The sequence below is a fragment of the Corvus moneduloides genome, chromosome 15 (genome assembly GCF_009650955.1).
Source record: "Corvus moneduloides isolate bCorMon1 chromosome 15, bCorMon1.pri, whole genome shotgun sequence".
Classification (NCBI taxonomy): domain Eukaryota; kingdom Metazoa; phylum Chordata; class Aves; order Passeriformes; family Corvidae; genus Corvus; species Corvus moneduloides.
The window spans coordinates 9,162,520-9,190,174 of record NC_045490.1 but is presented as its reverse complement, the minus strand read 5'-3'; the positions used below and the strand labels follow the sequence as shown (position 1 = coordinate 9,190,174).

The window sequence follows — 27,655 nt, the reverse complement described above, 5'->3', positions numbered from 1 at the left end:
TTATTTCCTGGAAGGATTACACAGAAATTGGGGTTATGTCCTGAAACGATGAGGCAGTGATTTCAATGAAGGGAACGGAGAAGTTTTTCAATTAAGGGTGTAATACTCTTTATTTCTGTACTTACATCTTCAGTTTGCGAGTGTACATGATCTTCCCCTACCTCTTCCTCTCTTCACGCTGAGCCTCGTCCCCCGTTGCCCGCCCAGGGAACGATGCTGCTCCTCCCGCTCCTCGGTGCCACCAGCCCCGGGGTGATGCGCAGCCCTCTCTGCTCCCCATCCCCGACGGACGAACCCCGGCGCTGTCGCCGTCACGCCCGCCTGGACCGCGACCCTCCCCGCCCCGGCCGGGCGGTGTCTCCGCGGCCCCTGCGCCGCCTTTAAGCTGCGGTGCGTGATGTCACAGCGCTTGGAAGCCGCGGGCGCGGAGCGCGGAGCGCCGGGACCCCGCAGCGCTGCTCGCGGGGACCCCCTGCCCGGCGGGGACCCCCAGCCCCGCGGGACGGGCTCGGCGGCGCAGCATGGGAAGCGTCCAGCTGCAGGACTTCGTGGCGGGCTTGGTAGGCGGTGAGTGATGCCGTGAGCGCGGGCGGGGAGGCAGCGAAGGGGGCACGGCGGAGGTGCCCGGGGATAAAATCCTCCGGGTCACCCACGGTCTGTGCCTCCGCCCGGCGTCTCCCACGGTTTGTTTTGCTTTGGCTCACACGTGCGGTTTAATCCCACTTCCACCGGCGGGATACTTAAAATTCAAGTTTAGAATGTGTGATGCTGCTGTGCGGGGCCGACTTCCAGAGGCTCCGCGTGCCCCCAGCTCCCACCGGCTCTCCCGTCCTTGGCCCCGTGGCTGGAAGCGCTGCCGGGCTCAGAGAGGGCTGGCAGCTCTCAACCCGGGGTTCCCCGTGTCCCCATCCCCGGGAGAGGCACTGCCGGGCTCTGACTCCGCCGTCCCACCGCGGCCACTGGGCCAATGGCCAGGGCAAGGATTGGTCCTGTCTGCTGGGAATTCCGATGGCAAACACCGGGAAACAGGTATCAGAAAGAAAAGGAAGCCAAGCCCATAGAGGTGCCAGTAATGGGGCAAGGTTTACCGAACTGAGAAATGTCCACTGGGTTTGCCAGCTGAGAGGGTGACCAGCTGTGCTGCCCCCAGGGCTGCAGTAGGACAGAGGATCTACTGTGGCACCAGCCACCACAGAGAAAACCTCTGTCCAGGTGACTCTTCAGACCCCACACAGGAGCAGGGTGTGAGGTGGCTCACAGGTGTCCTGCCAGAAGCGGTTACTAAGTTAGCTGACTAAAAAACCCAAAACCTCTGCCAAAAGTTTGCGTGAGCAGCTGATTTTTGGATCTCTGTAGCCTGTGGTTGCTCTCTCTGCCCTGCTGCCCTGTGCTGTGGCTGCACACCCCCGGCAACAGGACAGGATGTCTCGGGAGGTGAACAGCCACCAGTGCTCAGCAGCAGTGGCAGCTGGGAGTTTTCGTGCATAGCACTAGACCATGGGTGGTCTCAGGTCCAGGAGGAGAGGGGACTTTTTTTAACACACTCTTAGAAAAGTCATGATGGGTTGACCAAGGACATGATGCTCTTTTCAGTACTAACCCACTAAGAGTCAGAAACCACGTCGTCCCCAAAGCACCTGTGGGTGCTGGTTTGCACAGACTTGCTGGTGAGGACGCATCACAGATTACCCACTCTCCACAAACCCTAAAACCTGCCAGTATTGTTTGCAACAAACACACAAAACCATATCCTGGCACACAGGTGTTCCATTCTCCTGGAGAAGAGGGAAACCAAATTGTGCTCTGTCCTGCCATGAGAGCTCCTGGCAGTGAGTGGTGTGAGTAGGTGGGTGGACGGAAAGAGAATATGGGCCAGTTTCTCCCCAGAGCACCATGGGGAATAAGGTGGGATGGCTGTAAAGATCTATAGAGAGCAGGATCCTCTGTATCTGAATCCTCTCTGACAGGTATCTCTAGAAACTGCTCTTAAAACAGCAAAGGATGAGGAGTTCATAGGTGCCATTAGCAGTCAGCTAGGACATCACTGAACCAGGAGAAAGCACTGCCTTGTGTCTAACAGGAATCTCACCATTCTGAGGCTAAAAATTTGTGTGAGCTTACAGGAGCGCAAAAGGGGTTGGTCCTGGACAGGACATACATTATGACTTCTCCTTCTCCAGCACCTTTGAGATGTAAAGCTGAAGGAATCCAGGAGAGTGTACAAGAAAAGTACTTAAGCTCAGCTTTTAGCTGTTGTCAGGGACAGGGCACCATGCTGGTCATTGCTCTGGCTAGGCCCCTTACAACCGTTCCTATGGAAATCTCTTCTCTCCTCTAAACCCTTTGCATCCTGTCCTGTCACAAAAGCTTCAGTGTTTTGCATAATACTTTGCTTTCATCCCCAGGAATTGCCAGTGTGGTTGCGGGCCATCCCCTGGACACGGTCAAGGTAAAACAGTTTGAACTGTGTTCACATGTCACCACCCAAACCCTCACCAGTTCAGACCTTCTCTCTAGGTGATGCCTCAAAGGACTTTCACTTATCCCAAAGGGGAATTTGGAATGTTTTCACAGGCTTTCTTCCTCTCCAATGCTCATTTTGAATGAGAAACTAAAAGAACTGACTGATACGTGCAAGTTCCTCTCTGGCGAATTAATGCTGAAAATTAACCTGGCCTTACTTAGTGTGTGGTTCACTGAGCAGTTCTGCCAATGTTTTATTGAACTTTGCCACAGACTAGTATTCAAAGGGCAATGAGGGAACTGTACTTGTTTTGCTGCAGGCACATTTTTATGTGTTTTCCTGGTGCTGGCAATGCTGGAAGGGCAGAGTGCTGAAATTGTTATCCCAGGGCTGTGACATACAGTATTTATGGTTCCCACAAGATAATTATTCCTCCAATGGGAGGATTTAGAGAAGTAAGAAGGTATTTGTCAGCATGATGCAGACAAGCCCATGCACACACCAATGCATCCTGACTCAACCGAGCTGACCATCCCTACTGATGCAGAGATAGAGACGAGGATCCTGTTCCTTTCTGGTTTTTTGTTCAGGCATTTCTGGGCAGCTTTCATCACTTTAGCTTCTCTGCCCTTGTTGGGGTTGTTCAGCCTGAAGAATAGAAAGCTCCAAAGAAATCTTATTGTAGCCTTCCTGTACTTGAAGGGGGCCTAAAATAAAGACAGAATTTTTAGCAGGGCCCGTTGCGATAGGACAAGGGGTCGTGGTTTTAAACTGAAAGAGAATAGGTTTAGATTAGATATAAGGAAGTCTTATACAAAAAAGGTGGTAAAACACTGACACAGGCTCCCCAGAGACGTGGGGGATGCCCCATCCCTGGAAACATTCAAAGGCAGGATGGATGGGGCTCTGAGCAACCTGGTCTAGTTGGAGATGGCCCTGCTCATTGCAGGGAGGTTGAACAAGATGACCTTAAAAGATCCCTTTCAAATCAAGCCATTCCACAGTTCTGTGACTCTGTGTTCCCTGCTCTGGTTCAAGCCTGGCTCTGGCACCAGGCAGGACTGCCAGTTGTGGCAAACCCAGAAGTCACTGGTCATGTTTGCACCTTGAAGACTTTGGAGGGTGATGCCGAGCAGGCAGGGCCTAGCACGGCCCACACCACATCCCTGCCCCAGCCATCACAGCCATCCCCTTGCACACAGCAGACTCTCCTGGGATCAGGAGATGCCCAGCCAGCACTATCCTTTCTGAGCTGCTGAAGTGCTACCAGTCCCAAGGGCATCCCTGCGCAAAGGTGGGTGCAGACGCCCCATGGGAGGAGACAGAAGGCTGCCCACACCACCCAGCCATGGGCAGGGCACAGGCAGCAAAGGCAGGCTCTGCCCAGCATTGCCAAGGCAATCCCCATCTCAGTCTGATAGTCATGGCATCATTGCCTGGTTTGCGGGGGGTTAGCAGTGAGAATCCTGCTGGGTAACATCGAGTTTCTGGATGCCAAGACAGAGCAAGCCCATCCTTCAGTGGTTATAAAGACAACTGTCAGGCTGCCCCCTCTGCTGCTCTCGGCTTTGGGCAAGGCTTTGCCTCGGGAATACCAAGTAGGCAGACTTGTTATCTTTCCCAATTCAGGAGCAGGAAAGTGGAAAAGAGAGGTTTTGCACAGCACTAGGCCAGCAAAGGGGCTGCTCAGCAGCATCTGCAGCTGCCAGGGCATGAGGGGTCTTTCCTCATCTGGGGGAGGAGGCAGGACTGAGTATAAGGCTCTGTGGGGTAAGTGGCATCTACACCACAGTTCCCATCAAGCCACCTCTTCCCCCTTCAGCCATCTCTTCCCATCGTTGCAGCTTCCATCAAACCCCAGAAGCTGTTTTTTCCTACGTCCTTGCAAAACTTTAAAAGCTGTGTCTTTACTGAGTTTTCATCCTCATTGCATTCATTTCCCCAGAACTTTCTTCAGCTTCTGGGTGTCACCCAAGAGCCCTATCTAATCAAAACGTAACAAAAAGGAGAACTTTACAGTGGAATATCCATACTCGTAGTAGCTGACTTTGTCAGAGATGCCAACAGCGATTTCAGTGCCAGATGTTAACAGTTTAGCTAAGGGACATGTGTGAGAAAACCATATTGTGAGAACATTCAGTTGCCCTCAGTTACTCAAAAAATATATTAACTTGAACCTCTAAATACCTGGTTACTGGGTAAAAGAAAAATAACAAGCCCATAAAGGCAAAGTGGAAATGTTCAGGCTAAGATGAAGCCAGGAGGGAACTCAGGGCTGAGCACAGGGGTCACCTTGTCCTAGGCTGCTCAGAGTGCAGCCACCTTCCCCTGGTCCCCCCCAGCCCCGTTATGCCCAGTGTGAGTCAGTGTGCCCGGTCTGCACCCGTGGCCTGGACCTGCCCGCGTTGCACAGCGTGTGCTGCAAGAGCCACGGCAGCATCTTCATGTACCAGCTTGTTCTGAGGGCTCAGTAAATATTCTGCTTTTGCTGCTGCTTCTCTGTGGCCTCTGGCCAGGCCTGGAGCAGAGCAGGGATGCTCCATGTGTGCAAACAGCTGCATGGAGCCACCCCAGGGTGAGGGGCGAGCCTGGGCTCAGGGGCGAACACAAACCTTGGTCCCTCCTGCTCCTGCCAGGGTCCCATTGTGGCACTGGCAGCCTATTGCAATGCTCTGGGCCAAAGGATTGTGCCAGATGCTGTTTGCCATCCAAAAGCTCCCACCAGTCATGAACTCTGGTGGACACACATTCCTTTGGGCTTTAAATTCCCAAATAATTTCCTGCTTCACCCTGGTGTAAATCAGGGCAGCACCAGCAGAGCGGAATGGACACTGTCCCTCCAGTGCAGGTTGGCACTGTCCCTTCAGACTTGATTGCTAGCAGCAGTGCTGATAAATAATGCTGTCCCCATTCCCTAAATATATTCCTGATGGAGCATGTGTGAGTTTCTTCCTATAAAAAATAAGCTCTGGCCTCAGCTAGGATGAAGCCCCAGGCGCTGTGGAGTGAGCAGTGTTTCCATTTCCTTGTACACCTCTAAGCCCAAAAAATGCATCCCTTGTTAGGACATTTCTAGAGCAACCTTGTGAGCAGCTTGAATGAAAGATGATCTAAATATAAACATATGAGAAGGGGAAAATATGCTGAATCCTATAGGCTTTGTTGTGACTCACATGCCATTTCTTATATCTGTTGGAAGGTGTATAACCAAATTGCTTTCCAGAAATAAAATGTCTTTCTTTTAAATTATGTGAAAATGTATTTTTGAGGGAAGCACGGAGAATTCCTGAGATGGCACTGAATTATTTTAACTTCAATTAGTATCTCTATGTCTTAAAATCCACCTTGCAGCAGAAGGGCCCAGAAGTCTCCCAAAGCAGCTCACCTCTCCTCTCTTTGCAACACATCCCAGCCTTCCCTGAGAGTCTCCAAATGGAGACGACCACATTACTCTTCAATTTCCACAAAAATCAGGCCCCGGCCAATGACAGCACTGCACATCAGCAGCCTGCTGTGCCGGGTCAGGGTGGCTGGTCCAGACTTCAGAGCAGTTCGATAGTCATCAATTCCAGATGTTGCGGAGAGCTTCAGGCTGTGAGCTCTCGCTTAGCCTTGCTTCTGGGAAAGTTCAAGAGGGTGGATGCACATATATCTTATTTTATTGCCCAGTTCTCTTTACGACTAAGGAAGGACTTGCTCTCAAAGCAAAGTACACACTGTTTATGTAGCATGAGCTTTCATTGGGCTGGAAGCATAGGATTTTAATCATGTTTTACAAATGTCTTTTGCAGACTCGTTTGCAAGCTGGACAAGGATATGGAAATACACTCAAGTGTGTTCTCACTGTGTACAGAAATGAGTCTGTAAGTACTTCATTGTACTTTAAATGTGCTGGTAGAAAGTGCAAGTCAATAAATAGATAAATGCATAAAGCAATTGTACAAAATGTTGTTGACACCAGCAGTTATATAAAGACCAATAACGTTGATGCAATTGAGCCTGCAAACCCTTACAGCCTTCTCTTGCTTAACTCTAAGGTAACCCTCTTGGTGATCCTATAGGGAAAAGAGTGATCCCTGGCATGGAATGATCAGTGTCTCCACATGGGTTAGAGCGTTGCATCCACTGGGATTCTTTTGCCTGATCTCACTGGCAAAGGTCTCCCAGAGGGATTTTGCTGACTTTGGTGAAGCCAGAACAAACACTGTCTATACAAGGAACTTCTACGTGGGTTCCTGTGCTTTCAGCCATATCCTGTATTCTGCACAATCTTCATAAGCCTTTAGCAGCATGAACAAATTTCCTTCCCTCAGCATGTGCAAACAGTTGGTCCCAGGAGACATCTGCTACTTGTATTTGCATTTCATCCCTGACTATGGCAGGGGATTGGAAAGAGATGACTTTCAAAGTCCTTTTCAACCCAAACCATTCTGTGATTTCTAACCTGATAGACAAGTAGGGGTTTACACTGCTCAGTCTCCTAAGCCCTGCTCCCTTCCCTGGATAGGTGGCTGGCTTCTTCAAGGGCATGTCCTTCCCACTGGCCAGCATCGGCATCTACAGCTCCATGGTGTTCGGTGTCTACAGCAACACGCTGCGGTTCCTCAGCCGGCTGCACCACGGGGACGCGGCTGCCGCGCCATCGCTCACCGACATGACTGTGGCCAGCCTCGTGGCAGGGGTGCTCTCTGTGGGCATTGGCACTCCTGTGGAGCTGGTCAAGATAAGGCTACAGATGCAAACACAGCCATACACCAAAGGTAGGAAGCAAGAGTTGCTTCTGCCTGTCTCTGCCAGTCCTTGGTGCATACACAGAGCTTTACAACAACTTTTTTTCAAGGCCGGGCTCTCTGCTGCCTCGTGCTGCTGCAGTTGGGCTAAAACTTCCCCCTTTTGCCTGAGGATGGACCCCATCCTGCTCAGCTCAAGGGAAGGGTTTTTATCAGTGGCATTTCCAGCCGTTTGGGATCTATAAGGAACATGAGGCAGGTCTGCTCAAGACCAGAAGCTGCATGAACTGTGAGTTCCTGGTATGTGAGGTCCCCTGGAGATCCCAGCAGCAGCACCATGGCTGCCAGCAGCAATACTAGCTCCCCATCTCCCTCTGCACGCTCTCAGTCCCATATATATTTGCCTATAAACCTTTCTCCATTATTCCACTCTTCTCTGTTCAAAAGCAGAAGTTTCCCATTTACATTTAAAAACCACTGACTTATTTCACACAGGGTGCCAGGTAGCCCAGGTGTGGGCAGCATGGGTCAGGAGGGGACACCAGCAGGATGGCAGTGGGTGGCTGTTCCCTGTCCACAAGCTGCAGGCAGAAGGAGCTGCTTCAGCTCTAGACAGCAGCTGAATTCCATTGAAGGCTGCCAGCATGCAGCAAACCCCAGCAGAGCACATGCACAACCAAATGAAGACATGGAGCAGCTTCAGAGCTGAATAGCTTGGATTTCCGCATTTCACCTTTCTCATGATTACAGTCATGGTGTTGAACTGTGAAATGCTGCCATTTTTCTGTTGCTTTGATAAAACAACATTATGTCCATTTTTAAAGCCTCCATGCGGCTTAGCAATCTAATGCCTTTTACAAAAAGAACTTGGTCTGCATGGGAAGGGCCAGACTCTGAAGATGTTAAGGCTTTCAAAGATGTGACTTGGCATAAGTTGAAGCTAAAATTCATGAAAATTGGGAACATAGCCTTAAACTTATTTGGAAATCTCACTGGGCACATACCTATTGGGAGGTATGCCACACATCTAAGAAAAATCTGTCCTGAAGAGTCTAAATGTCTTCTGAAAATGGTCCTAAGTACTCTCTCTTAAAACTTTTTTCCCATGCTATCTGTTGACGCCAGCAGAAGAAAATGGATGGCAGTGACTTCTAATCAATGGCAGTGGGCTTTGGACAGTTGTTCTGTGGCAATACATCTATTTTAACAGTTGTATCTTTTTTTTCTTTTTTTTTTTTTTTTTTTTTTTTTTTTTTTTTTTTTTAGAAAGTGTTAAGCTAAAATCCACAGTTCCTGGATCTCCTGTGTACCGAGGCCCAATTCACTGCTTTAGGACAATCCTGCAGAAAGAGGGGATAGCAGGGGTATACCGAGGCAATGTAGCAATGCTCCTAAGGGATGTTCCTGGGTACTACGCCTATTTCATTCCTTACGCAATGTTCTGTGACTGGATAACTCCTGATGGAAGCATTTCTCCTAATCCCTCCTCTATCTGGGTGGCAGGGGGTGTAGCAGGTAAGCACCTTTACTTCCTCACAGCACTGGCAAAACAAGGATGGGAAGGTTCTCAGGGCAGATTACGAGGGTGACTCAAGGGCCTCCGCATCATCCTGAACATCAGGAGAGGACACGGGACTGAACGACCTTCCTCCCCCAGGGCCAGGTTTTCTGGCACCACAACTGCACTTTATGACTTGACAAACTTTATGGAAGTCGTGTTATCAGACCTTCATTGGGCTCAGTGTCAGTGAAGAGGAGAACAGACACTGCCTTCGTCTCCCTGGATGCCTCAGGGCAGCCTGCCAATCACATTGCCAGGGATACATGGCAGCCAAGATTTCTCCAGAAGAGGACTTCAACCTGTTGGCTGGCCACCAGGAGGGAGTGCACCTACCCACACCTAGCAGAAGCCAAGTTGACTGTTACTGATCTCCTTCTTTTTTCCATGTGTATGCTTGCCAGTAAGGCCGGCACGTGCATCCCCCACCATGTGAAAGGTCACCCCTACACCCACTCCCGACTTCTTGGCCATTTCTAAATTGCAGATCCATAAAGGCAAATCAGTCCTTAGCTCAGGTAATGATAATAAAATGCCTTCTCCATTCCTCCTCAAATAAAGAGGCCCCTGGTTCCTCTGGACAGCTTTTCTAGTGTGCCCCAACACTCATGTAGGTTCAGACAAATTCTTGTCTGTCCAGCTGGGCCACAGATTGCAGTCGTGTGCTGATCTTTCCAGAGGCAATGCATCCCACTCAGCTGCAGGCTGATCAATGGAAATAGGTGTTTCTTTAGAGGAATGATAGCATATCTCACTGCGTGGAGCCTAATCCTGGCAGCCTGAGATGCACCTACCTCTTATTCGTATCCTCAGCTCAAACTTTGCTTTACAATGGAATTATCAGAAGACTCCATTTTTTCTGAAATAGTCCCAAGTGGCAGCTCAGACTCTTCCCATGGCATGTCCACGTTCCACCAGAAGCAGCAGCAGATAGATTTGCAATTGGAGAAGCCCTTCTTGGGTTGCCTACATCTGATCAGCAGCATAACCTCCAAAATCTGAATGCTTCTTCCAGAAACCAGGAACTTTCTCCCAGAAACACTGTTTTGGTTCCTGAGCAGGGTGAATGCCCTGACATGAATATCGCATGAATATGATGTGATAGATGAGAGGTCAATTTCTGAGTTCACTGACCTGCGGCCAAAGAAGTATAGAGAAGGAATTATTCAAATACTTCTGCATTTTTCCAGGAGCTGTTTCCTGGGCAGTATGTACTCCAATGGATGTTGTGAAAAGTCGACTTCAGGCAGATGGAGTTTATTTAAACCAGTACAAGGGGACCCTTGACTGCATGTTGCAGAGCTACCAGAATGAGGGCGTAAAAGTAAGTGACATTTGAAGTAAAATCTGGTTATTAGGTATTTAATTGTCAATTAGAAAATACAGTGGCTGTTAAGAACCTGTCTGCAGGGTTGAGAGACAGCTAAAGGCAGTTAGTACTAAATTATTATAATAGCAGTAGGTAATTAGCACGCAGATTCCTTCTAAATCAAAAAAAGTGAGAGTAATAATGCATGTTACACAATAAAGAAATTAATGACTGGGGATCACACACTGTTGGTGTAATTAACTTCAAACAACATTTCATGTTAGTGTATTTAATAATGGATATAATTTGACTTATCATAAATCAGAAGTAGAAAGTCTTACCTCCGTGCTTGCTTCTACAAAATGCAGAGGTCAAATGTTTCCCACTGACTTTGATGTCAATGAACCAATTCTGGTGGGACTGTCTTGGCACTCTGGGTATGTCTGGTCACCTTGGGCAATGCTTTGGTGGAGTTGCTTTGCACTGCACGCCCTCATTTTGCACCCAGGTAGAGTTGATTGTCAGCGTTCCTAAATCAGGATTGCTTCCGTTTCAAACATGAAGAAGGGCTGCGTGCCAAAAAGCTTATCCTCCTTTTCTGACTCTGTCTGTTAGTGTAATAAAAGGTATTTGTTCTACCTGCAAACATTGCCTCAGTAAAATGTGAATGGCAGGGAACAAGGGTTTGAAGTTTTATTGCATTGCCAAGGCAGGGTTGTGGAAGTAATGTCTTCTGATATTGAAATCAATCTGGATTTATCATCAGAACAGCACGTTGGCTCTTAGCTCCAAAGTTTTAATTTTCACATTCTGTGAGAAATGCAACAAGTTACAAGCAGGAAAATAACCCACAAAATCACAAGTCAGTGTGATTTCAATATTTGCTAACATGCCACTACGTTAGGCTAGCTGTCACAGGAGCCTGTGGTGTGGTTCAGTTTTTGCCACTGAGTGAAAAAAGTCACATTCCTGTGAAGCACAAGCACTTGGAGAGCTGCTGGGGACTGTGCTTGGACAGTCAGAGGGGGAACAGGGTGCCCAGGCTCTACAGTACCTGCCTCGTGCATTCCCCTTGGTGTGCACTTTCAGAGTAGGGTGGCTGAAATGAGAACTTCCATGGGTTTTCCCTTCTCTCTCCATCCTCATCCTCATCCTATGCCCTCCTTGTCCTGCCTGAATTAACAGCTGTAAGGGTTTGCTGCTGGAGTTCTGTACTTCTTGTAGTTTTCCTGCTGTCACACCTGGCACCTGCCCCAAAGCCATCAGTAGGATTGAGTAATAGTTGATAGCAAGACTGGATCCTGCTCTTGTAAGAAAAATCTTTTTAAATGTTGGGAGATTCACGACTGACAAATGGCAAACCCAGGGCCGTATGTTTTCATTCTGGGACAAAGGAACAGCATTCTCAGTGCTGGAAAAAACTGCTTGATGTACACAAAGAAATGCAACTATAACCCTTGTCTTTTTCCAGAGCCAGGTGTGTTCATTCTGATAAGAAAAATTTATGCCTCTGGACTTTTCATCCTAAATCTTCATTATTATTTGACTTGGCTCTCTTGTGTTACTTTATGGATAATGCAAAAACACTGAATTTCCTCCCAGAAACTTCTCTTTACTAACAAAATAAAACATCCCAATAAATCAAATAATATGCAAAATGTCCCAACACAGCAATTTCACATTGCAAGTTTTATCTAAAGTATGTGAACATATTTTGATTCTATCTCAAACAAGTCAGCACTATGCTTAGGATTTATTGGACATAAGATAGGATGATTTTTAGTAGAGTTCAGTAATTTCAAGGGAAAAACTGGTTATACATTTAAGTCTAAGGTCTTCTGCTCTTGGGGACAAGATTTTTCATGTTTGTTTTATAATAGCTGTGGGAACTTTGCCGTTATAAAGCCTGGAAAGGGGTTTAATTGCTGATGCTCCTTTTCATGTCTATTGTGAACTTGTGGTGTTTAGATTGGTGACTTGTGGTGATGAGCTTTGGTGGTTAATGGAATGATTTTGTGAGAAATGGGCCAGCAGAGATACTCCCTGCAACCATCATGTTATGAGCAGACTCACCCCGAAGCGAGCAGTTTGTGCCCATCCTCGCACACACCAGGGTGTGCTGTTTGTAGTGAGGGGGGGTTCAAAGGGACACCAGTTAAGGCCAGGAGTCAGGAGTGACAAGGTTTTTTCAAAAGCACTTTACTGTTCAAGCACTTAAAAGCCACATAATCTTTCACTCCTGTACATGCCAGCATCTTTTAAAAGGAAATATATTGAGCAGAAAAAGGAAATCTGGAAGCTGGTATTTATTATTTTAATTAAAGAAAGTACTGGGTTATGTATGGGTACCAAAGTTTGACCCTAGGAAGACTCATGTGAAAATATCAGCTTCTATCAAATATTTTTGCCAAAGGCAGTAGTGAGAGAGTTCTCAGCAAGGTACAGAGGAAGTCTGGTTTTCAGTTGATTGAAAAATTCCTTCTATGCTCAAAGGTGAAACCTGAAAAATAATCCCTGTGACACAGTGCCCGCATGGCTGGGCCGGCTCGCAGCCACACCGCTCCCTCTCCACTTTCCAAACATCTTCTGTGCCCACAGACCCAGCCCTGGGGGTCAGAGCATTTCCTGCATGGAAACAGAGCCTTCTTGTACCCTGGGGTTTGCATAGGGTTTACAAGTTTATGGATGCAAAGGGAAGGAAGGCCAGGTTGGACGAGGCTTGCAGCAATGTGGTCTGGGGGAGTACCCCTGTCCATGGCAGGAGGTTAGAACAAGGTGAGCTTGAAGGTCCCTTCCAACCCAGAGCACTGTGTGGTTCTGTCACCCTATGACTGTAGCTAGGTAGGACAACACTGGAAGACATTTTAGATTTCTTGCTTTCTGTTTTACACCAGTTCCATGAGACCAGCTTTTACCCTTTACCTCTTGTAGCTCTGGCTGGTAGGTACAGATGGGGGTCCATAGGGAGCACAGGGCACAATGATACCAAACCAGTGGCTTCTGCCATTGCATTCCCGTTCCCCAGTGCTGACCTCAGCTAAGACCAGCAGTGGGAGCGTATCTTCCAAGCAAACCAAAAAGATTTGGTTCTTCAGAATCCCACAATGACTTCAGTCAATGTTTTCTTCCTCTTCTTAAAGCAGTCAGTATATTCTTATGCTCTAACCTTTCTCCATCCCCAACAGGTCTTTTTTAGGGGCCTCATGGTAAATACAGTGCGAGGATTCCCATCGAGTGCAGCCATGTTTCTTGGCTACGAACTTTCTCTCAAAGCAATGAAAAGATGCCAAACTGAGACCAATCCCTAACTCCCAGGTCAGACCCTCTAGCTTTATTAAAATTACAGAATTAATCTTTGAATCCAATAGGGTTGCAATTGCATAGATCCTCTGAAAATCATATTACTTACATGGGTACCTACACCTGAATAGCCAAACACAATTTGGGTCCATGGGATTCCGAGCAGACAGCAGATGTGCCAATGGATTTTAGTTTCAGTCTACATCTCCTGAAGCTTCACTGTAACCCGTTCTGATTGTTGTGATTATTTTAATTAATATCAATCAGAAAAAAAATTTGAAAGCAGAATATTCTCTAAATTAATAATTAATAATTAATAATTAATAAAATTTATAAATTTTGAAATATTATTTTTACTGTAGTCCCTGCACAGTATTCTTTCTTCCCTTGTTCTATCCAAAAAGATATGAAATTAAGCTGTTTCGAAGTGCCTTGACTACCAACTCACTGTTTCACTCTTTCCCTCATTAACTTAGAGTTGCATAAAGGAGCAAGATTAAAAATACCTGATTAAAGAACCTTTTTTAGCAGCTAGATACTCAAGATTTTTCTTGGAAGTCTTTGCTGTTTTCTGCAGTACTTCATAAATCTCCTTCTTTCTTATTTCAAAAGTGTTGCCGAGAAGACCAGAAAGTCTCCTACTTTCCTGAGCCAAATCAGCAGTGCGGTGTTGGTGAGGGCTCACCTGCTCTGACTGAAGACTCCCATCCTGCACCTACAGCAACTGCTGTGGACACGTAGTCCATGGAGGACACTGAAAATCACACACAAAAGCTCTATCAAATCCAAAGACTATTTTATTATCAAGTCTTTCACTGTTGACTGAGAACAACTTAATAATTCTGGTGGTGGTGGTGGGCTTCTTCATCAATGACATTTTTCCTACTGAGCCAGGAAGACAACTTACTTCCCTTTCCCAAGGGATGTACCCAAACCCAGCCCACCTCACGTCACCAAGGCAGTGTCTTTCGTACAACACGGCATTCCAACATTAATTTTTTTTTGTGAACAAGGAAAGGAGGAAGTGCGGTGGGTACACAGGTGCTTTTTCTGTAGGAAGGTCTGGATTCCCACCAAATCCTAGTTTGCTTTCAGGTTCAAAGTGGGTGACTCCTCACATACAAACGCTCATGTTCTACAACACAGTTTGGCACAGTTTAACACATTATCATGAAAAATGTGAAAGGTTTCAACAAATTCAGTCTGTTATTCAAGGTATAAATTAAATTGAGAAACAGGAGTATGTTAAATTCAGAGACTAAGCTGCTTTTTTTAATACAGAAAACAACAAAACAAGTCTGCATTTCATAAAGAAGGCTGCCTATTAATTTACACAGCTTGCCTGGTGCAGCCCGCCAGGGACCAGCTTGAGGTATCTCGTTAGACCTTCTGAGCTCCCTGACATGACCTGCCAGCTGCCAAAACGTGCAGACATCACTTTGTAGCCTTGAGCAGACCAACACCAGAGGAACTCTCTTTAGGACAGTATATTTCAGACCTCCAGCTCTTTGCTGGAATCCCACTGAGACCACTGGGGCAGGCCCAGTCTATCTTTGGTCTACCTCAGCCTCTCAGTTATTCCAAGATCTTTTACATCATGATTATTTCTGTTTATGCTGTTAAATATCCTTATGATTTATTTTCTAAGCATGGAGCTTTTGATGCCAAAGCCCAAGAAGAAACAGCTTTGCTGCAACAAGAGGACTCTGGTGGTGCTGGCAGGAGAGGCCAAGAGGTAACTGGCTCACATGCAGAGGGACATACAGCATGCAGGAATAATCTAGGACAACACTTCATCTGGGAAATGTTCTAGAGGAACAGTTCTTCCTCTGGAGAAGAGCTCTGGGGGAAAGGCCCAGTGATTGCAGTTTCAGGAGATGCCTTCAAAAAAGGTTTTTGAAGACAATGTGGAGCAGCTCTCCAGCTTTCCTTCATAAAAGGAGAAGAAAACAGAAACTCCCATGTCCTCTTCCCTGGATGAATGGAGGAATTGGTCACAACACTTGAAGATCTCAGCAGAAAGTGCCTAAAACTTTGGTCCTGTAGCAGTACTTGGAAACGAGGTCACCTTCCTTGGGCTCCTCATCACTGAGGCCCAGATTAAAAACAGAAGTGTGGATGCTTCCAGAACTGGCCTTAAAATGGTGAATAAACAGCTGGTGTTGCTTCATCTCAGGACTTGCAGGTGAGAAGGCTCACAGTGCCTTTGACCTTCTTGAGGACACATGGAACTGTTTTTGACAAACAATATGGAAAAAAATTGATGAGCCTTCACACAAGTATTTGTTGCTGGCTGCATTTAAGGATTCATCCTTTCCATGTTGCCTATTTTAAGGCATGTATGTAAAACATGTTTTTTAGATGGATAATACTGTGTCTCTCCAGGGATAATACTTAGGCAGACTATTTTTATAATGCAAATAAGCGTTGTGTTTATCTGCCTGCATAATGTAAAATGGACCATGAATTAATTAAACTGATGAGTTCACAACAAGCTTGTGTACCTGCATGATCCTGCCGTCATGGTGCCCAAGTTTGATCCATTCAGTGCTCTCTGGGTGTAAAGCCCTGAGACCCACATTGGAGTTGCATGGTGATATTTCATTATATTATTCATCCAATTAAACCAGTTTTGAGATGGGAGCCCAGGATTTGCCTGGACAAAACTCTTGGGTAGCACACACCTGTCAGAAGGAGCTGTCAGGGAGAGCCATGGGCACCCTGGTGTGGAAAGGGAGCAGAGGGCAGAAAGCTACTCTATATAATATAAATATATATAATATAAATACAAAATAATGAAGAGCAAGTGGGAAGTGAATATAAAGCTTTGGCCACTTGATGGCATCCTCATCCCTGGCAGGGCATGTGCTAGAGCTGCCGGGCAATCCCTCTGTGTCTTGTCCATTCAACCCCGAGTCCAAGTCTGCTGCCAAACCAGAACACATTCCCTTCCCCATGGGCAGCCCCCCCACTGGACAGCTTCTACATGATTTTGGGGTGACCCTGCCTGGCCAAAGTCTGCCTTGGTCTGGCAGCACTGGAGGGAAGCCCTGGACACACTGGTTAATCAGTTTGTCACCCCATTAGCATTCACAGACAAACCACAAAAGAGGCAAAGCAACCCCAGGCTAGAGCACGAGGATTTCAACGGCGACGGCAGCACAGGCCACTGTGAAGGAGAGTAGGCTGCCTCTGGACCACTGCTGGTGACCAAGGACACCTTAGGGTTGGGACAAGCAGCTTTTGAGGCACAGTCCTCTGTGATACCACTTGCTGTGAACGATCACACCCCTGGGAAGTGCTCAAGGCCATGTTGGGCAGGGCCCTGGTTTAGTGGAAGGTGTACCTGCCCGTGGTAAGTGGGCTGGAAGGAGATGAGTTTTAAGGTCCTTTCTAACCCAAAGTCTTCTATGGTTCTATGATTCCTGCACATGAAGACTGACAGCTTAGTCCTGCTTTTGCAGTAGTGAGTGTGTGGCTGTGTCACCAGTGAAAGAGGTCCAGTGGTGCTGCGGTTGAGTGACACCACAGGGGTCAGCCCCATGTCCCAAAGATGAGGGATGGAAATTACAATTTATACACACAGAGACTTGACAACTCTGTGTCTTGTGAATAATCTTCTGTATGATATATTGAATGCATTAATTCTTGGAAATAATATCAGTATCTTTATCCATGGATAGAAATTAGGATCTCTGAAGAAATTTTCAGGGACCTGGTGATGGAGTTTACAACAGCCTTGCCTCGCAGGCAGACAGACAGACATACAGCTGATTCAGTGGGGTACTGATTACATATATTGGTGATTTTGTCTCTGAATTACAAAAAAGAAAACACCTGTATCAACAGAATTCAGAATATGGACCAGCTCCTTTGTCAGTGCTCTGTCCATATGGACCTGCCATCAGTGGCATGTTCCACACACATGCTGGAGTGGATGACTTCTACCAGCTTGGTAGGTTGTTCAAGGTGTTTACAGAGCCCCTCATTTTTAAAATAAACACAGTAAATCCTGAAATTGTCAAGAAATGAGAAGGGAGACCAGAAGAACCAGGGATACCCACTTCTATGTATTTGTTGCCTGGATAATAAAAGTGTATTCAGACCTGTCACCCCTCAAATAAGATTGTAATTGCCCAGCTTCCATGCCTCTGGCAGCATTCCAGCTCTTACAACAACCTGTATTACCTAATGAGATGCTGTCTGTTTTTCATACTTTATAAGCTATTTAGTGCTATGGAAGGAAGAAAAGGTAACAGCAGCTTATTTCCTTAATTGAAAAAAACCAATCAAACAGGAACCAATTTCCCAGTGAAAATCTGCTTTTCTAGCAAACAGCCCTGATTTGGATGAAGGTCTTTGGGGCTGGGAGAAGCTTTGTGATGTCTGTGGTGCATGGGGTGGGAAGAGGCTGGTGCTGCCCAGCAGTTTTAGCACCTACTGAAACCCTGCTTATACAAGTCTTTTTCAACCTAAATGATTTTATGATGGCTCTAAACCAGGCTGAGATTTTCTCACGCCTCGGGAGTCCCTGCCTGGTGTCTCCCCACCACAGGGGAAGGCAAGATCACAGTTCACATCTCAGTTTCTGATTTTCTGAGACAGAAGAGTAGGTGACGTCTTTGTAGGCATTAAGATATATCTCTCTGGTTTATCTGAAGTTCTTTGTTTGGTCATAGAGGCTGTTATAGTAGAGATTCCTCCCATAGGCATGGCATTCATGTCAGCCAAGAAGGCCAATGCCTGTCTTGTACTTGTGAAGAAAAAAGTAAAATGTAGAGCCAGAAAAATGACGCGATCCAAGGAGACAAGTGGGAAGAAGTTGAAGTGCTAAACTGAATGTAAACTGCACAAGAACAGCTTCCTCTCTCTAAAGCCAACTTCTTCCTATATATACTCCTTCAGTAATGCACAGACTGATCACTGCCAGCTTAGATAAGCAGCCTGTAGAGTATCCTTCCAGAGACAGGCTCCAAAAGGAATGAAGCCATGAAGTGAGGGGAAATTTAAGCAGTCACACTGATTTTCAATGCAGTTTTCCTAAACTGTAGATCCTGTGACAGCTCCAGAATCAGACACAAGTGGAACAACCAACCAGTTAGGAGTCACTTGTGCAGCAGAAGAAGCCTATTTCTTTAAGGGGATCTCAGAGGGCCCATATGCAGTTTCACTGTGAGATATAAAGTGCTGGATACATCGAGAAATCCCTGCTTTGTAGGATGAAATTCTAAGGCCATTGGGCTGTACAACACCCAGTCTCTGAAGAGAATACAAAGGTCCTGTTTGAGTGATGGAGAAAGCAATGGATAACCTTGGGTCACAAGGAGAAAAATCTGGAGAAACCAGAACCTTGCAAGTGGGAAAGAAAGAACACGCTGAGACTACCCTGCCACCAACACCTGCTGCATCAAACTGGCACCTGCAAGGCCTCACCTCTGTGAAAGCACCAGGACTTTGCTCATCTTCATGGACTGGTCTATTCTCCCACGTTTCAAAATGTTTTAGCACTAATGTAGCCTACTTCACACACGGCATAGAAATAACATGGTATAGAAAATCCTGCCAATTCCCATGGATAAGGGCCAGCTTGTTCTTACTTATGCAACTAGGTGGGAACCAATATCTGTGCCTACTTCGTTGTTAAATTTCTATCACTGTGTTTCCATCAAGCAGCCTGAAGGTGGATTTTCAATGCTTCCAGCATGAAAAGTGAGCTGTGATATGGGGCTGGCTGGGGAAGAGCTCTAACACAGCCATGGAGTGAATGCCTCATGCTGTCTGTCTGTCCTGCATGTTCAGCCTCCCTCTGCATGCTGTGCTGAGTGGGAAATCCAACACAAAGGGTCATCACACAGTGGGACAAGCGAGGAAGGGTGAGTGGACTTTTGATGTTTCTCTTTCCTGGTATGAAAGCGGGCAGGCCACAAAAGAAGACACCGGAAGAAGACACCAGGAAAAATCTTAAAGTACAAGAGAACTGGTGACCTTTGTGCTCAATTCCTGCTGCCTTCTGCCTGCTTTTAGAGACGGTTGGTTGTGGGAAGCATTTTCAATATGCATGACACACAGCACGGTTGGTGTGCTGCTGTCAGGGCTTTTTTCTTTTCGATGCCTCAGCTCTTGCTAAATATCATTGCAACATGGAAAGCTTGGCTCACCCCAGGACAGCGCTGGTGACTGTACTATTGCATGAAACAAGGAGGACTTGCAGCTCTAAAGGTCTCTCTCATGTGCTCCCCCCTCTCACAGCTCCTGAGTGCCACTAGTGTTTGTTAATAAGCTTAAATGGTTTCAAATGAACTAAAACCCTCCTGCAAGTAATGAGAGCTCCATTACCTACAGAAGCTAATGTGAGCCCTGAGGACATCCTGTGGTCCATCTGCTAGGGCAGACCACAGCGTGTGGCTCTCAGGGGGTGCCACTACCCTCTTGGATTGGACTGAATCTGAAATGTTCCCTGAGTTCATCAGGATTCAATGCCTTTCTGTAATAAGCAATCTTGCTATTACTATGTTATGGTTTACCCTTTCACAAAGGGATTAGAATGCCCCTATTTTCCTTTATTTCCACAGTAACTTATGTCATCTTTATCTAAGAGAAAGGGAAAAAAATACTCCAAATACACCTTATCTCTGGAAAATGAAACTATGGATAGCATCTCTTCATTTGCGGTCTTTGCATCTCTTCTATCTTGATCAGTGCACACAGCAAACGTAAAAGAAGCTGGTTTGTTATCTGGGTGTTTTTCCTCTGCAGGGAATTGTTTTTTTTTACATTAGAAAACCCAAAATGTATAGAGATTCTTAGAAACTCTACACTGGAATGCAAATTCTCTCATGAGAACTCAGAAGATCTGGAGGTTTATGCAAACCAGGTTAAAATATCGGTCTGGAAATAGGATGTTTTGTGGCATTTTTGGTCATTCCACCTAGCATCAAAGTAAAAGCATTAAAAGAAAATATATATCCCAAAGTATTTACACATAAACCACAAATGTGCAGGACATTAGAGTCTTCAAAGGAGCCAGAACAAAATGCCTGTAAGAGACCACAGAAATACATTGGAGAGTTTCGTATATTCACCTTTTCTAAATGATCTTTTCTGGGTTGGAATCTTAATATCCCATCAATTGAAAGTTGATGGGCTGCCTTGGTGCTGGCAGTACCCGTGGTGATGGAGCTCTCTACCTCCTCCTTATTCTGCTCCTCCACTGCACCCTGCCCACTGCATCCCTCAGCAGGTAGGGAAGTGGTAGGGCATGGGGATATGCCATCTGCTGCTGTGTGGCTCTGCCCCAGGCTGACCACAGCGAGTCTCCCCATTCAAGTGTCCCAGTGGCAACACAGGGGATGTTTCTATGTGCTACTGTTCCCAGTACCTTTAACACTGGTGATCTTTATTTCAATTTTTTGAGCAATGGATGAGAAACCTCTATTTCCTCTCCCCATTTTGGTCTGTGTTGCTGAAAGAGAGATTAAGGGAGAAGAGTGGATGATCAGCTACCTAGACATGAGGACAGAAAATTAACTGACAAATGACAACCTATTTGTGAAAATACGTTGCTGCAGCTTGTCATCATAATGAAGATTTTTAAAATATCAAAGCCAAATGTTTGAAGATTCTACTAAAAAGTTAGTCTTTCTGCTGGGATAGCACCAAATATTAATTTCTACAGCCTTGGATCAGCCTCTAAATGCCAGAAAAGAATCTAAACTCTCTAAAGAGAAGCTGTAGCTGGTGCCACTCGCTCCTGCGCCTCATCCACCCTGGCTCTAACCAATACATGGAAAGATCTTTCACTGCCAGTTTGACTTCTGGTGATTTCACTATCACTGTAAACTGAATGCAGCTTCTCTGATGACTCGTTTAGCCTGGAGCAACAACAGTGTGAGAGAGATCTCACTAAGATACCAAATAGAAATGAAAAGATGTAGAGATAGCGCTGGCACTGCTGGCAGAGAATGACCTTGGGCAAGGAGGAACCGTGGGCTTGGCAGCAGCTCAGAAGCAGCCCTGAAAGCTCTGCCATTCTGATTTGCAATTAGCAACAAAAATACAGACCTTGCCTCTTGGGCTGTAGGCCTGGGAAGAAGTTATCTGATGTGCTCACTGCCCAGTGTCCATAATTACATTTAGTGTATGGAAAGGTCCTAACTATGTATCTTGCATTTTATTTATTTATATATTTTATTATTTTTATATTTATTTATTCATTGTGTATCTTGAAGTTTGTGCCAACATTGCTTTTATTTACAGAGCATGGCAGCTGCACTGAGATGTCATTACTCAGGTGACGAGGCCTGAGAGACCCTGCTAGGTACATCAGATTTTGTAAAATCCTTGCAAAGACAGCGTAGCAGTTACTGGGAAAAATGGGATTTCTAATGAACATATTTTTCTTAAAAACAGACACAGTAGAACTTCCTTGTTGTCACAAAGAGCCCCTTGCCCCTCTCTTCCATGGCTTGTTACCACTTTCATTGCACAACCTTGGCTAAATCAAAGACACTTTTGAACTCTTTCCTTTAAAGAATGTAAAATCATTTTGTCAACCATCTGAGAAACCAAGTCTCTCACAAATGTTACACGTAATTTAGTTCCCTCAGGGGATTCATGCTTTAAACTAATTGGGGCTTTACTGGCTGAACAGAGAGCAGCATGCCCACTGCTTTGCTTGGGCAAAGAGCAGTTTCCTCGAAGGTGATGTACCTGTAACAGAAGTCTCTTTATTGTTTTTTAGGGACTCACAGGCTCTCAGTCAGAAATCAATGATTTTATTCCTTCTCTAACTGTCTGGTGCCTTGAAAGATGCCTCTGCCTGGCTCATGGATGCCAGCCACCCCCACGGTATATTTATGCATCCGTTGATCATAACACAGCCTGCCGTCAGCTTTAGCTTGCCAAGGGAGGGTCTCTGGCTTTCTCTAGGTGTTCTGTGGGGCCTGTGTACAAGCTGTACCTGCCTAAAGGGCTCTGTACACTTTCCACACTGAATCACCTAAGGACAAATTTCAGCAAAAAGGCAGGAAGCATCCGGCCCAGGCCAGAGGTGATGCTGGTGTGTAGGCAGGGAGGCAGGGGCAGGAGCAGCAGGCAGGTCCTCCTCTGCTCCCCTTGTTGGCAGCAGAGCCACACTCAGCCACGTGAACCCACTGCTGGTTGGAAAATTCCAGAGGAAAACCAGCTAATTGCAGCTCAGTGTTTTCTCTTTCCAGGACAGTTTCCAGAGGAATCACACTTATCCTTCAGCCAGACTGACCAGAAGAAGTTTCAAGGTTTTGGAGGAGACCTTTAAGGCATAATGGGACTTATGGCAGACAGAAGGGAAGCATAGAAGTCAATCCTGGGGATTTAAAAGAAATCTGAAGGGCTACCACATGCTCTGGCAAGGTGTGCAACTTGCAAAAAGGAAACTTCTGTAGCCAGCGAGGGCTCTCACCAACATCCAGCCTTATTTGGAGAGGCCACCTGAGAGAATTGCAAAGTTAATACCATTTGGGTTACCTAGGACTACTTTTGCATCCAGTCCTTTCTGCTCAAAAGGCAATGGGTAGGATGCAACCCTGTTTGCACTCTGAGGACCCCATGCTCAGCTGCACACTGGTGCACGTGCACTCCACAGAGGTGGGATCACGGTCAAGGACTATGGGATTGCGCTCTGGATGCAGCAGCTGTAATTCAGTGTGACAGCTTGTCCAGGCACTGCTCCACAACTGCATCCATCTGTCTGTCTGCTCCACAGATGCCAGCAGTGTCACCAGCTTTCTCTGAGCAAGGTCCTGCTCTGACTCTGGGGGGAAGCCACCCTGCAGCACATCAGTTTGCTTTCTCAGGAACTTTGGCAATGCTGAAGCATTATCATCTCTTTGCTTTCATGTAACTGCAATTTGCATAAGTACAGGAGGCAAACCCCACATCTGAAAAAAAAATCTTTCGTAGATTTTTAACCATTGTTTCCTGCTGGGGTGTGATATCATAATGTTAAAATTAATCTCTTCTGAGGAGCATTTGTGAATTTCCAGAGTACTAAAGTCACTGAAATATGTGACTCAATTCCACATTTGATTTCTTTAAAATGCTGTCCAAGCTATGGGAAAAAATAGTGGGCACCTGGTATCAGTTTATAATTGGGTTTTTCCATATTAGAATGGGAATTTTGCGAAGACTCAATTAAAAGGAGTGTCCTCCTGTTCTTCTGTCACCCATCAGACTGAGCTGACATGAATGCCAGCATGCTGTCATACATACTCCTCTCTTGCCTGCTGCTCTCTGTGCAAGCAGAGTATTGCGGTGTCCGGGAAATTATCCGCTACACAGAGCACCTGCTTGTAAGTGGCTGTTCAGCACCTTAATTCTGAAAAAATGCATGCTTGTGCAGGAGATGATAGTAAATACTGATTTTTCAATTGCTCTTCTTCCAGGGCAAAAGTCCTGTGAGTTGCCCATGTAGGCAGGCTGCTGTCAGTGTGAGTACATGGCTTTTGAGAATATAATGAGACTAAACAAATCTGTACTTGTACATTGAATGCTGGATTTTAACACTCACTCTTTTTGTTTTCAGTCATGTTCATGTCTCCCCATCCCTGAAGTAAGTATATTTCTTTTTAAGCTATTGTAGATGTTAAAGAATGTTGGTATTAACTGAGTTTAAGTTTGTTCACTTTGCTCCTTATGTAATTTTTGCTTTCAGTTATAAGGAAGATTGTAATACACCAATAGCAGCAAATCTGAGCTTGATGAATAGTGGTGGGGAGGGAAGCAGAAGCCCTCCCACTACAGAGCAATCAGAACCAAGCCCAGATTCAGGCCAAAGTCCTCTGTGGGCTTGACTTTCATCTCAAGAGATACAGGCTCTTGCTTTGAAAATCTCTGCAAGACTTTGTTTTATGGCTGGGTGCCTAAATACTAAGTGAACCTGGGCTAGAGATGTCAGGCCTCAGACGTAGCTCTAGCTGTATCCAGCACTATTTCATTGTTTTAAGACTCCTCAGATGTGGTGAAGCCCCAGTATTAGCTGAAACTATGCTTCAATGAGGTAACTTTTACAGTTTGAGGTTTTCTGAGAGATGGGATAGGTGTTTCTCATGGCATACATGAGAATTCAGTGTTTTACAGTCTCCCCAAAATTCTTTTACCAGTTTTCAATAAATGGCAAAATAGGTTGCATTTGACTGTGACATGCTGCCACATTGAGGAATACAAATTTCTTCTTTCTGTGGATAAACACAAAATGCATTCTAGGTTTTTCTAATGTCTGCTTTGTTGAACAGAGTGGCCATGAACTGGCATGCTTTGTGAATGGAACCAAGCACCTGCTGGAAAACAATGAATCTTCCAATTCAGTAATTACAAGGCTTTACCGGACCTTCCAGGCTCTACTGGATAGAAAACTCTGTAAAGTAAGACTTTCTTACTTTTCTACGGATCTTTTTCTATCTGTTACAAAAGAAGTGATTTCTTTTTTATAATTTAAACATTTGTAGATTAAGTGCTTCATTTATTTCAGATGTGTTGTAAATACTCATATTGTACAGGAGCCAGATAAAACTGCAACATGTGTGAGGCAGTGAAAAGCTTTTTAAGTTGGCAGAGGAAGAAGGGAGATGGGCTCTGCCCCACTGTGCCCTTTCTCTTCTCCATATCCTTTGAACATAGATCTCTGGGACAGGAGCTTTATTTAAAATGCTTTTCTATTCTCCTTTCTCAAAATGTGTTTTGACATGAAACAATAATGATCTAACACTGGGAAATGGATGTGCAGGAGTTGCATGGCTGGAGCCAGGTCCTTCTCCTCTGCAGCTTTAAGCAGCAGTTTCTTCACTGGTTCTTGGCCGTGAAATACTGCTGTGACCTGTAGCATTTTCCAACTTGTGATGATGCTCAGGAAGGCTCATGGGTCCTCCCTCAGGTGCCTTTTCTGAGGCAGTGAAACATCCTTTATCTACTTGCTGAGCAAAGCTCTGGTGTGATTCAATGAGACACAGAAGATGCTGACAATGCAGTGTCTCCAGCTCCTTTAAGCTGTCTTCAAACCTGCAAGGAGGAATAGTTAGGGTGGCCTTGGGACACTGAGCAGACCCCTTGCCCCAGGCTTACCCAGCTCCTTATGGTATCTGCACTGTTTTCTGGGTTGAAAAAGCCTAGTTTAAATGACTTCAGCTATAACTGAATATATGAACTGAATATACAGAATTATATGACAATCCACCTGCCACCTTCTTAGCCACCATGAAAAGCCACTCTTACAATCACTCCTCAAGGAACAATTCTCTAGGAAATGTTTTTGAAATCCTCGTGTAGCTCCAAATAATGTATATTTTCACTGATTCATCTAAATTCTTTATTTTATTACAAAATCTTTGCTAACCCAATCTTTGTTCTTTCTTTCACAGAGAATGGCACATGACGATCAATGCCAGTACAAGACTAAGGGAAATGTGACAGAATTTCTGGAAACAATCCTGAAAACCTATCAAAAAATTAATAAATCCGATGCTTAATGTTTTGGTTTTTTTTAAAGATTTTCAAAACTCCAAAGTCTTTGAAAAGAACAGGGAACAGAAGAGTTATTTATTGTATTTATTGTTCACCTGCAATATAAAAGGTAGAAATAACCATTAATAAACCAAATAAAATTATAATTTACCTGAGCAGGAAAAGTATTTGAGTCTTCATTTTATGTTCTGTACTTGGTGAAAGGTTTGAACATCCTGTTACCATACCAGTAGGTGTCAAAATGCTTTTGCAAAGCTCCAGTCCAACAATTTCACTAATATGAGATGCTCCAGCAAAATTCACACTTTTCCCACTGTATAGCACATGAAATATTTCTGGACTTGAGACGGAAACAAAAAATCTGTGTTTTCTTTCTGCATCACTTATTTTTTGACAATATCTACACACCATGAACAAGTCACTTAGCTTCTTTCTTGCAAGGCTGCAGGTTTTCCTGCCTACAGCCACTTTTTTTCTTCTAAATATTCAGTAGTAGACAACTCATGAGCATCTTAACTTACAAAAACAAGACCAAACCCAGCGTTAATTACAAGGTCTTAATGGGGTTGTGCATTTGAAATGTGTTGTGGACAACTGTTTATTTCTCAGGATGTATTTAATGCTGACTTTTTTTCTATACTGCCATGAGCTCAGAAATGCTTCTCTATCACTTCTCCACTCAGCTCAACAGAAGAGTCAAAAATGGAGCTTTGCCGGAAAAAGAAACCAACCCATGTGTATGGGGAGATGCTTATCTCAGCCACCTATTCCAGCCTTACCAGCACCTTACTTAGCTCTCTTCACAGTAGGGAAAATCCCAAACAGGTGAGAGGTCAGATTTCATCTCTGTTGTGGCTCAGAGAGGAACAAAAGCATTGTAACATGGCCTTTGAGATGGAATATCTTAAATATCTCCAAGGACTCATATCTTCACCACCTCCAATGGAGTAGGGTGGATTTTTCAGAGTTCAAGAAAAAGACACAAAGCATATAATTTCCTTTCTTTATTTCATTGGCGGGATGGACATGTTTCTGGGATCAAAAGCATGATGGAAATGCTCAATTAAACTGTTGTTCTTAAATTTTCCATTTGTATGGGCTTGGGGAAGACACAGAACTGGGTTATAGAAAATGCATCGGATACAACTATATAAAAGGAATTAAACTTATGTAATATATCAGAAGCATTTTCTCATGTGTTTCTGCCACCTGTTTAAAATGATAAGGAAATAATAAATATTAAAACAGAAAAGACTATTCTCTGGTAACACCTACAAAGATGAAACCAAGAAATAAAAAAACTATTTCAACTTTCTCACATTTTCCTATCTTCCTACATTTTCTATACCATTCAGCTCAGACAGCTCTGTCCTAAAAAAACACTTTTTTTTTTTGCATTCTAGTGCAAAGAAAAATCCTCCATATCTCTGATGAATCAGCAGAATTCGTATGAGTGCTCCTGGCCCTAAGCAGAAGAATTAACATCCATCTATCTTATTGAATCTATGATGCCAGATCTAAAATTCTAAGTATCATCTCTACAAAATTGATATTCAGTCTTGTTAATATTTTCCAAGTGCAAATCCAAGCTATTCCATTCTTCCCATAGTGTTTTGCTTAGTGTGTGCAGCTCACCAGCACTGTGTCTAGACATATTATGTAGCAAGAGGAAAGAAGCTGATTCATTTTTATAGATGAGCAAAAAAGACTTCCCAGGTCATAGGACTGCAGACAGCAAGGAAAAATAAAATTCTTTGTCTAATACTTTTTATTCCCAAAATTACTTAATTAAATTTATG

The 27,655-nt window shown here is 45.0% G+C and overlaps 2 protein-coding genes across 2 annotated transcripts; both read left to right on the top strand.

Annotated features, from left to right (window-relative positions):
- Positions 1-388: 388 nt before the first annotated feature.
- On the top strand, positions 389-15,855 carry SLC25A48 (solute carrier family 25 member 48). The gene is made up of 8 exons (XM_032125323.1): positions 389-567; positions 2,406-2,449; positions 6,256-6,327; positions 6,972-7,224; positions 8,461-8,709; positions 9,943-10,076; positions 13,247-13,376; positions 13,974-15,855. Exons 1-7 carry the CDS (start codon positions 522-524, stop codon positions 13,367-13,369), a joined length of 921 nt encoding a protein of 306 aa, XP_031981214.1. The 5' UTR covers positions 389-521; the 3' UTR covers positions 13,370-13,376; positions 13,974-15,855.
- A 3,104-nt stretch (positions 15,856-18,959) lies between these two features.
- On the top strand, positions 18,960-26,011 carry IL9 (interleukin 9). The gene is made up of 6 exons (XM_032125406.1): positions 18,960-19,234; positions 22,577-23,689; positions 23,783-23,827; positions 23,923-23,949; positions 24,632-24,760; positions 25,754-26,011. The coding sequence occupies exons 2-6, from the start codon at positions 23,582-23,584 to the stop codon at positions 25,859-25,861; spliced, it is 417 nt and encodes a 138-aa protein (XP_031981297.1). The 5' UTR covers positions 18,960-19,234; positions 22,577-23,581; the 3' UTR covers positions 25,862-26,011.
- Positions 26,012-27,655: the final 1,644 nt, after the last annotated feature.

Excerpts from the sequence above, each read along its gene's own strand:
- SLC25A48 (XM_032125323.1), top strand. The coding sequence starts at position 522 with ATGGGAAGCGTCCAGCTGCAGGACTTCGTGGCGGGCTTGGTAGGCG. Across the intron at positions 568-2,405 it reads CGTGGCGGGCTTGGTAGGCG|GAATTGCCAGTGTGGTTGCG; the intron begins GTGAGTGATGCC and ends TTTCATCCCCAG. Across the intron at positions 8,710-9,942 it reads GGTGGCAGGGGGTGTAGCAG|GAGCTGTTTCCTGGGCAGTA; the intron begins GTAAGCACCTTT and ends GCATTTTTCCAG.
- IL9 (XM_032125406.1), top strand. The coding sequence starts at position 23,582 with ATGAATGCCAGCATGCTGTCATACATACTCCTCTCTTGCCTGCTGCTC. Across the intron at positions 23,828-23,922 it reads GTAGGCAGGCTGCTGTCAGT|TCATGTTCATGTCTCCCCAT; the intron begins GTGAGTACATGG and ends TTTTGTTTTCAG. Across the intron at positions 24,761-25,753 it reads TGGATAGAAAACTCTGTAAA|AGAATGGCACATGACGATCA; the intron begins GTAAGACTTTCT and ends TTTCTTTCACAG.